The sequence below is a fragment of the Tachyglossus aculeatus genome, chromosome 2 (genome assembly GCF_015852505.1).
Source record: "Tachyglossus aculeatus isolate mTacAcu1 chromosome 2, mTacAcu1.pri, whole genome shotgun sequence".
Classification (NCBI taxonomy): domain Eukaryota; kingdom Metazoa; phylum Chordata; class Mammalia; order Monotremata; family Tachyglossidae; genus Tachyglossus; species Tachyglossus aculeatus.
In genome coordinates, this window is record NC_052067.1 from 133,794,791 (window position 1) to 133,806,232 (window position 11,442).

Consider the following 11,442-nt stretch of genomic DNA (forward strand, 5'->3'; position numbering starts at 1 on the left):
TCCCCATCCCCCCCACCTTACCTCCTTCCTCTCCCCCCAGCACCTGTACATGTTTGTACAGATTTATTACTCTATTTATTTTACTTGTACATATTTATTCTATTTATTTTATTTTGTTAATATGTTTGGTTTTGTTCTCTGTCTCCCCCTTCTAGACTGTGAGCCTGCTGTTGGGTAGGGACCGTCTCTAGATGTTGCCAACTTGGACTTCCCAAGCTCTAAGTACAGTGCTCTGCACACAGTAAGCGCTCAATAAATACGATTGAATGAATGAATGAATGAATGAACAGTGCTTTGCACATAGCAAGCGCTTAATAAATGCCCTCATTATTATTATTAGTGTAAGCTCCCCAGTGCTTAGAACAGTGCTTTGCACATAGCAAGCACTTACTATATGCCATCGTTATTATTACTAGTGTAAGCTCCCCAGTGCTTAGAACCGTGCTTTGCACATAGCAAGCGCTCAATAAATGCCCTCATTATTATTATTATTATTATTGTAAGCTAGAACAGTTTTGCATATAGCAAGCGCTCAATAAATGCCCGCATTATTATTATTATTACTATTGTAAGCTAGAACAGTCCTTTGCACATAGCAAGCGCTTAATAAATGCCTTCATCATTATTATTAGTGTAAGCTCCTCAGCGTTTAGAACAGTGCTTTGCACATAGCAAGCACTTAATAAATGCCATCATTATTATTATTATGATTGTAAGCTAGAGCAGTGCTTTGCACATAGCAAGCGCTTAATAAATGCCAGGTATTATTATTACTATTATTATTGTAAGCTAGAACAGTGCTTTGCACATAGCAAGCACTTACTAAATGCCATCGTTATTATTATTAGTGTAAGCTCTCCAGCGCTTAGTGCTTCACACATAGCAAACGCTTAATAAATGCCATTATTATTATTACTGTAAGCTAGAACAGTGCTTTGCACATAGCAAGTGCTTAATAAATGCCATTATTATTATTACTGTAAGCTAGAACAGTGCTTCGCACATAGCAAGCGCTTAATAAATGCCATTATTATTATTACTGTAAGCTAGAACAGTGCTTCGCACATAGCAAGCGCTTAATATATGCCATTATTATTACTGTAAGCTAGAACAGTGCTTTGCACATAGCAAGCGCTTACTAAATGCCCTCATGATTATTACTATAAGCTAGAACAGAGCTTTGCACATGGGAAGCGCTTACTAAATGCCCTCATGATTATTACTATAAGCTAGAACAGCGCTTTGCACATGGGAAGTGCTTACTAAATGCCCTCATTCTTATTATACTATAAGCTAGAACAGCGCTTTGCACATAGCAAGCGCTTACTAAACGCCCCCATCATCATCATCATTATTATTATAAGGTAGAGCAGCGCTTTGCACATAGCAAGCGCTTACTAAACGCCCCCATCATCATCATCATTATTTTTATAAGGTAGAGCAGCGCTTTGCACATAGCAAGCGGTTACTAAATGCCCTCATGATTATTATGTGTAAGCTCCCCATTGCCCTTATTATCATTACTATAACCTAGAACAGCGCTTTGCACATGGCAAGCGCTTACTAAATGCCCTCATTCTTATTACTATAAGGTAGAACAGCGCTTTGCACATAGCAAGCGCTTACTAAACGCCCCCATCATCATCATCATTATTTTTATAAGGTAGAGCAGCGCTTTGCACATGGCAAGCGCTTACTAAATGCCCTCATGATTATTATGTGTAAGCTCCCCATAGCCTTTATTATCATCACTATAAGCTAGAGCAGCGCTTTGCACATGGCAGGCGCTTACTAAATGCCCTCATTATTATTATGTGTAAGCTCCCCATTGCCCTTATTATCATTACTATAAGCTAGAACAGTGCTTTGCACATGGCAAGCGCTTACTAAATGCCCTCATTATTATTATGTGTAAGCTCCCCAGGGGCCTCATTCTCATCACTATAAGCTAGAACAGCGCTTTGCACATGGCAAGCGCTTACTAAATGCCCTCATCATTATAAGCTAGAACGGCGCTTTGCACATAGCAAGCGCTTACTAAACGCCCCCATCATCGTCATCATTATTATTATAAGGTAGAGCAGCGCTTTGCACATGGCAAGCGCTTACTAAATGCCCTCATTCTTATTATGTGTAAGCTCCCCATTGCCCTTATTATCATTACTATAAGCTAGAACAGCGCTTTGCACATGGCAAGCGCTTACTAAATGCCCTCATTATTATTATGTGGAAGCTCCCCATTGCCCTTATTATCATTACTATAGGCTAGAACAGCGCTTTGCACATGGCAAGCGCTTACTAAATGCCCTCATGATTATTATGTGTAAGCTCCCCATAGCCCTCATTATCATTACTATAAGCTAGAACAGCGCTTTGCACATGGCAAGCGCTTACTAAGTGCCCTCATTATTATTATGTGGAAGCTCCCCATTGCCCTTATTATCACTACTATAGGCTAGAACAGCGCTTTGCACATGGCAAGCGCTTACTAAATGCCCTCATGATTATTATGTGTAAGCTCCCCATAGCCCTCATTATCATTACTATAAGCTAGAACAGCGCTTTGCACATGGCAAGCGCTTACTAAGTGCCCTCATCATTACAAGCTAGAACGGCGCTTTGCACATAGCAAGCGCTTGCTAAATGCTCTCATTCTTATTATGTGTAATCTCCCCATTGCCCTTATTATCATTACTATAAGCTAGAACAGCGCTTTGCACATGGCAAGCGCTTACTAAATGCCCTCATCATTACAAGCTAGAACGGCGGTTTGCACATAGCAAGCGCTTACTAAACGCCCCCATCATCATCATCATTATTTTTATAAGGTAGAGCAGCGCTTTGCACATAGCAAGGGCTTACTAAATGCCCTCATTATCATTATGTGTAAGCTCCCCATTGCCCTTATTCTCATTACTATAAGCTAGAACAGCGCTTTGCACATGGCAAGCGCTTACTAAATGCCCTCATTCTTATTACTATAAGGTAGAACAGCGCTTTGCACATAGCAAGCGCTTACTAAACGCCCCCATCATCATCATCATTATTTTTATAAGGTAGAGCAGCGCTTTGCACATGGCAAGCGCTTACTAAATGCCCTCATGATTATTATGTGTAAGCTCCCCATTGCCTTTATTATCATCACTATAAGCTAGAGCAGCGCTTTGCACACGGCAGGCGCTTACTAAATGCCCTCATTATTATTATGTGTAAGCTCCCCATTGCCCTTATTATTATCATTACTATAAGCTAGAACAGCGCTTTGCACACCGCAAGCACTTACTAAATGCCCTCATTATTATTATGTGTAAGCTCCCCAGGGGCCTCATTCTCATCACTATAAGCTAGAACAGCGCTTTGCACGTGGCAAGCGCTTACTAAATGCCCTCATCATTATAAGCTAGAACAGCGCTTTGCACATAGCAAGCGCTTACTAAACGCCCCCATCATCGTCATCATTATTATTATAAGGTAGAGCAGCGCTTTGCACATGGCAAGCGCTTACTAAATGCCCTCATTATTATTATGTGTAAGCTCCCCATTGCCCTTATTATCATTACTATAAGCTAGAACAGCGCTTTGCACATGGCAAGCGCTTACTAAATGCCCTCATCTTATAAGCTAGAACGGCGCTTTGCACATAGCAAGCGCTCACTAAACACCCCCATCATCATCATTATTTTTATAAGGTAGAGCAGCGCTTTGCACATAGCAAGCGCTTACTAAATGCCCTCATTCTTATTATGTGTAAGCTCCCCAAAGCCTTTATTATCATCACTATAAGCTAGAGCAGCGCTTTGCACATGGCAGGCGCTTACTAAATGCCCTCATTCTTATTATGTGTAAGCTCCCCATAGCCTTTATTATCATTACTATAAGCTAGAACAGCGCTTTGCACATAGCAAGCGCTTACTAAATGCCCTCATTCTTATTATGTGTAAGCTCCCCATAACCTTTATTATCATTACTATACGCTAGAACAGCGCTTTGCACATGGCAAGCGCTTACTAAATGCCCTCATTCTTATTATGTGTAATCTCCCCATTGCCTTTATCATCATTACTATAAGCTAGAACAGCGCTTTGCACATGGCAAGCGCTTACTAAATGCCCTCATTCTTATTATACTATAAGCTAGAACGGCGCTTTGCACATAGCAAGCGCTCACTAAACGCCCCCATCATCATCATCATCATTATTATAAGGTAGAGCAGCGCTTCGCACATAGCAAGCGCTTACTAAATGCCATCTTTATTATTATTACTATCAGAAATGCGATGGAACGGATGAGTGAGTGAGTGGGCGGACGGGGGGCGGGCAGGGGCGGGGCTCCTCCCGCGTGAGTCCCGGCCGGGGAGCGGGGCGGGGCCGGGAGCGGACCGGGAAGGGCGGCTGGGATCGGGACCGGGATCGGGACCGGGACCGGGAAGCAGGAGCGCGTTTCTGGGGATGGGGGAGAGCGCGCCGGAGCCGGTGCACGCGCTGACGGTGGTGACGCTGCTGGAGAAGCTGTGGTGCATGCTGGAGGCGGTGCGGGAGCGGCAGGGCGGGCTGGCCCGGCGCCAGGGCGGCCTCACGGGCTCCGTGCTCCGCATCCAGGGCGGCCTGGGCCGGCTGGGCCGCAGCCACGGCGCCACGGGCGGCCAGCTGGACCGCCTCCTCGGCCGCGCCGACAGGGTCAGCGCGCAGGCGCACGACGCCCGCCGCCGCGCGCTCCGCCGCCAGGCCCAGCTGAGCACCCTCGCCGAGAACCACCGCACCCTCGTCGCGCGCGGGACCGTGCGCGTGCTGCTCTTCAAGGTCGGTGACGGCCGGACGGGCCCACAAGGGGGCGCCGCCGGGGGGGGGGGGAGGGAAAGGGAGGGAGAGAGCAAGCGCGCGCGCGCGCATTCCGCGGGCCCGCCTCCAAGGGCGCGCCCACATTCCGGCCCGGACCGCAGGCCCCGCCCACGTCCCCCGGCCCGGACCGCGAGCCCCGCCCAGATTACGACCCGGACCGTAAGCCCCGCCCACAATCCCCCAGGGCCGGGCGGCAGGCCCCGCCCACATCCCCCCCCCCCCCCCGACCGCAAGCCCCTACCACACTCCGGCCCGGACCGCAGGCTCCGCCCACAAACCCCCTCCCGGACCGCAAGCCCCGCCCACATTCCACCTGGCCCGGACTCAGGCTCCGCCCACACTCCCCCGCCCGCCCCGCCCACATTACCCCCGCCCGGACCGCAGGCCCCGCCCACATTCTGACCCGGACCGCAAGCCCCGCCCACACTCCGGCCCGGACCGCAAGTCCCTTCTACATTCCCCCCCGGCCTGCAAGCCCCTCCCACATTCTCCCTGGCCCGGACGCGGCACCGCCCACTTTTCCCCGCCAGCCCCGCCCACATTCTCCCCGCCCGGACCGCAAACCCCGCCCACATTCCGACCCGGACCGCAAGCCCCGCCCACATTCCCCCTGGCCCCGGAGGCAGGCCCCGCCCACATCCCCCCCCCGGGCCGCAGCCCCCGCCCACATTCTGACCCGGGCCGCAAACCCCGCCCACATCCCCCGCCCGGACTGCAAGCTCCGCCCACATTCCGGCCCGGACCGCAAGCCCCGCCCATATTCCCCCTTCCCGGACCGCAGGCCCCGCCCACATTCCGAACCGGACCGTAAGCCCCGCCCACACTGCCCCAGGCCCGGACCGCAAGCCCCGCCCACACCGGCCCGGACAGCAAGTCCCTTCCACATTCCCCCCGGCCCGCAAGCCCCTTCCACATCCCCCCTGGCCCGGACAAGGCCCCGCCCACTTTCCCCCGCCCACATTTCCCCCCGCCCGGACCGCAAGCCCCGCCCACATTCCCCCGCCCGGACCGCAAGCCCCGCCCACATTCCGACCCGGGCCGCAGGCCCCGCCCAGACTCAAGCCCCGCCCACATTACGCGGGCCCGGACCGCAGGCCCCGCCCACAGGCCCCGCCCACATTCCGAACCGGACCGTAAGCCCCGCCCACATTCCCCCCGGCCCGGACCGCAAGCCCCGCCCACACTCCGGCCCGGACCGCAAGTCCCTTTTAGACTGTGAACCCACTGTTGGGTAGGGACTGTCTCTATATGTTGCCAATTTGTACTTCCCAAGCGCTTAGTACAGTGCTCTGCACCCCCGGCCCGGACGCAGGCCCCGCCCACATTTCCCCGCCAGCCCCGCCCACATCCCCCGCCCGGAGCGCAGGCCCCGCCCACATTCCGACACGGGCCATAAGCCCCGCCCATATCCCCCTTTCCGGAGCGCAGGCCCCGCCCACATTCCCCCCAGGCCCGCCCCACGAGCCCCAACCACATTCTCCCCTCCGGCCCGGACCGCAAGCCCCGCCCACATTCCGACCCGCACCTTAAGCCCCGCCCACATTTCCCCCCGCCTCGGACTGCAAGCCCCGCCCACAATCCTCCCCAGGCTCGGACCGCAAGCCCCGCCTACATTCCGGACCGCAAGCCCCGCCCACATCCCCGGGCCCGCCCACATTCTCCCGGCCCGGACCGCAAGCCCCGCCGACTTTCCCCCTGGCCCGCCCACAAGCTCTGCCCACATTCCGGCCCGGACCGCAATCTCGCCCCGCCCACATTCCCCCAGGCCCGCCCACATTCCCCCTGGACCGCAAGCCCTTGGGAGCTCGTTGTTGGGTAGGGACCATGTTGCCGATGGTACTTCCCAAGCACTTAGTATAGTGCTCTGCACATAGTAAGCGCTCAATAAATACGATTGAATGAATGAATGCCCCCAGTCCCGCCCCACAAGCCCCGCCCACATTCTCCCTGGACCGCAAGCCTTTGTGAGCCCTTTGTTGGGTAGAGACCGTCTCTATATGTTGCCGACTGGTACTTCCCAAGCGCTTAGTATAGTGCTCTGCACATAGTAAGCGCTCAATAAATACGATTGAATGAATGAATTCCCCCAGGTCCGGACCGCAGGCCCCGCCCACATTCCGACCCAGACCGCAAGTCCGGCCCGCATTCCCCCAGGCCCGGACCGCAAGCCCTGTGAGCCCGTTGTTGGGTAGAGACCATGTTGCCGACTGGTACTTCCCAAGCGCTTAGTACAGTGCTCTGCACATAGTAAGCGCTCAATAAATACGATTGAATGAATGTATGAATGAATTCCCCCAGTCCCGCCCCACAAGCCCCTCCCCCCCCCACCCCCCCCGACTAACTTGGCTCGCAAGCCCCGGGCACACTCCTGGTTTACGCCACCCGTAGGCCCCGCCCACATTCCTGGCTTACATCACCCAAAGGCCCCACCCCTGCCCCGCCCATGTCCCTCATGGGGTCCTACCCGTCCATGCCTCGCTTGCCCCGCCCATGTCCCCCCCCACTAGCCCCGCCCACGCCCCCCCATTGGCCCAACCCGCGCCTCCCCACTAGCCCCGCCCACATATCCCATTAGCCCCGCCCGCGTGCCCAGGCCCCGCCCACGCCCCCCCAATTGGCCCCGCCCTGCCTCCCCAGTAGCCCCGCCCACGTGCCTCCTCAGGTCCCGCCCATGCCTCCCATTTGCCCCACGCACAATCCCTCAGACTCCGCCCACGCCCCCTCCCCTTTGGCCCCGCCCACGTCCCCTCAGGTCCCGTCCACTCCTCCATTAGCTCCGCCCACACCCCTCCTCAGTCCTCCCCGGTGCCTCCTCATCGGACCCCGCCCCCGTCTCCCCACCAGGGCCTCCACCCCCCCCCTTTCCCCGGTCCCGGGACGGGACGAACCAATAAGCCCCGCCCATATTCACCCCCCGGCCTGCCGCCCACCAATCCGGGCCCCGCCCCCAGATCCTGGCCACGCCCTCTTTGCCCTGGCCCCACCCACATAACCTGGCTGTGCCCCTTCTCTCCCTTCCCCCTTTCTGCCTCGCCGCCCAGGCCCCGCCCACAGCGCTGGGACCCGCCCCTGCACCAATCGTAGACCCAGCCCCAGGTAGCAGCCACGCCCCTTTCTGCCCCGGCCCCGCCCACCGCACCTGACCCCGCCCCTTTCGCTCCGGTCGTGGGCCCCGTTTCTTTCTCACCGCCTAGGCCCCGCCCACCGCGCCTGCCCCGCCCCTGCACTACCCACCAATCGCAGACCTACCCCCCAGTCCGTGGCCACGCCACTCTATGCCCCCGCCCCCACCCACCGCTCGGGGCCCCGCCCCACCAATCAGGCCACGCCCATCGACCCTGGCCCCCAGCCCCGCCCCACCGATCTGTGAGCCCAATCAGTCAATCGTATTTATTGAGCGCTTACTGTGTGCAGAGCACTGTACCAAGCATTTGGGAAGTACAAGTTAGCAACATGTAGAGACAGTCCCTACCCAACAGTGGGCTCACAGTCTAGAAGGGGGAGACAGAGAACAAAACCAAACATATTAACAAAATAAAATAAATAGAATAGATATGTACAAGTAAAATAAATGAATAAATAGAGTAATAAATATGTACAAACATATATACATATATACAGGTGCTGTGGGGAAGGGAAGGAGGTAAGACGTGGGGGGGGATGGAGAGGGGGACCCCACTATTGGGTAGGGCCCGTCTCTATATGTTGCCAACTTGTACTTCCCAAACGCTTAGTACAGTGCTCTGCACACAGTAAGTGCTCAATAAATTTGATTGGTTGATCAGGCCATGCCACACAGCTCCTGGCCCCGCCCCATACCCGCCCCGCCAATCAGGCCAGGCCACACAGCTCCTGGCCACGCCGCCACCCTTCCCCACCAATCAGGCCCCGCCACACAGCTCCTGGCCCCGCCCCTGCCCCACCCCACCAATCAGGCCACGCCGCACAGCTCCTGCCCCTGCCCCCGCCCCACTAGTCAGGCCACGCCACACAGCTCCTGGCCCCGCCCCTTACCCGCCCCACCAATCAGGCCACGGCACGGAGCTCCCGGCCCCGTCCCCTACCTGCCCCACCAATCAGGCCACACCACACAGCTGGCCACGCCCCCTACCCGCCCACCGCCGCGACCCGCCCCCTGGTGGGCGTCGGTGGCTGAGCGCCTGTCTGTTGTAGGAGGGGAAGCAGAGTGGGGCAAGTGGAAAGAGCCCGAGCATTGGAGTCAGAGGTCATGGGTTCAAATCCCGGCTCCGCCACTTGACAGCTGGGTGACCTTGGGCAAGTCACTCCATTTCTCTGTGCCTCAGTTACCTCATCTGTACAATGGGGATTAAGACTGTGATCCCCCCGTGGGACAATCAGATCATTTTTTCATTCAGTCGTATTTATTGGGCGCTTACTGTGTGCAGAGCACTGTACTAAGCGCTTGGGAAGTACAAGTTGGCAACATCTAGAGACGGTCCCAACCCAGCAGTGGGCTCACAGTCTAGAAGGGGAAGACAGAGAACAAAACAAAACATATTAACAAAATAAAATAAATAGAATAAATAAGTACAAATAAAATAAATAGCGTGATAAATACGTAGAAACATATATACAGGTGCTGTGGGGAGGGGAAGGAGGTAAGGCGGGGGGATCAATCAATCAATTGTATTTATTGAGCGCTTACTGTGTGCAGAGCACTGTACTAAGTGCTTGGGAAGTACAAGTTGGCAACATATAGAGACAGTCCCTACCCTACAGTGGGCTTACAGTCTAAAAGGGGGAGACAGAGAACGAAACCAAACATACTAACAAAATAAAATAAATAGCATAGATATGTACAAATAAAATAAATAAATAGAGTAATAAATATTTACAAACCTGGGATGGGGAGGGGGAGAGGAAGGAGGGGGCTCAGTCTGGGAAGGCCTCCTCCCCAGCGCTTAGAACAGTGCTTTGCACATAGTAAGCGCTTAATAAATGCCATCAGTATGATTATTATTATTATCATTGTAGGAGGAGTCGGAGATCCCGGCCCGCGCCTTCCTGAAGGGTCCGGAGCCCCCGCAGGAGCCGGAGGAGGAGGAGGAGGAGGAGGAGCCGGGCTCGGAGCCGGAGGCCGGGGCCAGCTCGGATGGCGAGGACGAGCCGAAGGAGAGCCGGGCCGAGCGGCTGCGGCGCTCGGGGCTGAGGAAGGTGCAGAGCCTGCGCCGGGCGCTGACCTCCCGCAAGAGCCCCGCGCCCGCGCCGCCCACCCCCGCCAAGCCGCCGCGCCTGGGTCCCGCCCGGGACAACGAGTCTCCTCAGGGGGCCGAGCCTGAGCCCCACCGGCCCCTGCCGGGGCAGACCCCGCCGGAGGTGCCCCCGCCGGAGCCGACTGAGCAAGCCGACGACGGGCCGAGCGGGCCCGCGCCCGAGGAGCCCGCGCTGCTGCAGCTGGAGAGCTCGGCCTAGGGCCGGGCATCCCTGGGCGGCATCCCCGGGCAGCATCCCCGGGCATCCTCGAGCCCCCGCCGGAGCCCCGCACGCGCCACGCCGCAGCCCTGCCCGGGCCCCGCACACTCCTCCCGACACCCCCGGACCCCTCTCCTCCACCGCTCAGAAGATCCGACCCCCCCGGCGATCGGCATCAATAAACAGAACTCACTTAGCTACGCGTTCGCTCATTCGTATTTATTGAGCGCTTACCGCGTGCAAAGCGCCGTACCGGTTCTTGGGAGAGTACGGTACAACTCATTCATTCAAATCGTATTTATTGAGCGCTCACTGTGTGCAGAGCACTGGACTAAGCGCTTGGGAAGTCCAAGTCGGCGGCATCATCATCATCATCATCAATCGTATTTATTGAGCGCTTACTATGTGCAGAGCACTGTACTAAGCGCTTGGGAAGTACAAGTTGGCAACACATAGAGACAGTCCCTACCCAACAGTGGGCTCACAGTCTAGAAGGGGGAGACAGACAACGAAACACAACGTATTAGCAAAATAGAATAAGTAGAATAAATACGTACAAATAAAATAGAGTAATAAATGCGTACAAACATATATACATATATACAGGTGCTCTGGGGAGGGGAAGGAGGTAAGGCGGGGGGGGATGGGGAGGGGAGGAGGGGGAGAGGAAGGAGGGGGCTCAGTGTGGGAAGGCATCCTGGAGGAGGTGAGCTCTCAGTAGGGCTTTGAAGGGAGGAAGAGAGCTAGCTTGGCGGGTGTGCGGAGGGAGGGCATTCCGGGCCGGGGGGAGGATGTGGGCCGGGGGTCGACGGCGGTGACTGAGGCCCAGATAAGTGAAGCGGCTTGCCCCAGGTCACACAGCGGACAAGTGGCGGAGCTGGGATTTGAACCCGTGACCTCTGACTCCCAAGCCCGGGCTCTTTCCACTGAGCCATGCTGCTCCTCTGTCTAGAGGGGGAGACAGGCATCAAATAAATAACAAATATGTAATAATAATTTTAGTATTTGTTAAGCGCTTACTATGTGCCAAGCACTGGAGGAGATGCAAGGTCATCAGGTTCGTTCAATCGTATTTACTTGCTTACTGTGTGCAGAGCATTGTACTAAGTGCTTGGGAAGTACAAGTCGGCAGCATACAGAGACGGTCCCTACACAACAACGGGCTCACGGT

At 55.5% G+C, this 11,442-nt stretch overlaps 1 protein-coding gene across 1 annotated transcript; it reads left to right on the forward strand.

Annotated features, from left to right (window-relative positions):
- The first annotated feature begins 4,389 nt into the window (after positions 1-4,389).
- CAVIN3 (caveolae associated protein 3) lies at positions 4,390-10,467 on the forward strand. The gene is made up of 2 exons (XM_038771627.1): positions 4,390-4,799; positions 9,834-10,467. The coding sequence occupies exons 1-2, from the start codon at positions 4,449-4,451 to the stop codon at positions 10,269-10,271; spliced, it is 789 nt and encodes a 262-aa protein (XP_038627555.1). The 5' UTR covers positions 4,390-4,448; the 3' UTR covers positions 10,272-10,467.
- Positions 10,468-11,442: the final 975 nt, after the last annotated feature.

Coding starts and splice junctions, on each gene's coding strand:
- CAVIN3 (XM_038771627.1), top strand. CDS start 4,449: ATGGGGGAGAGCGCGCCGGAGCCGGTGCACGCGCTGACGGTGGTGACG. Junction 4,800..9,833: donor TGCGCGTGCTGCTCTTCAAG/GTCGGTGACGGC, acceptor TTATCATTGTAG/GAGGAGTCGGAGATCCCGGC.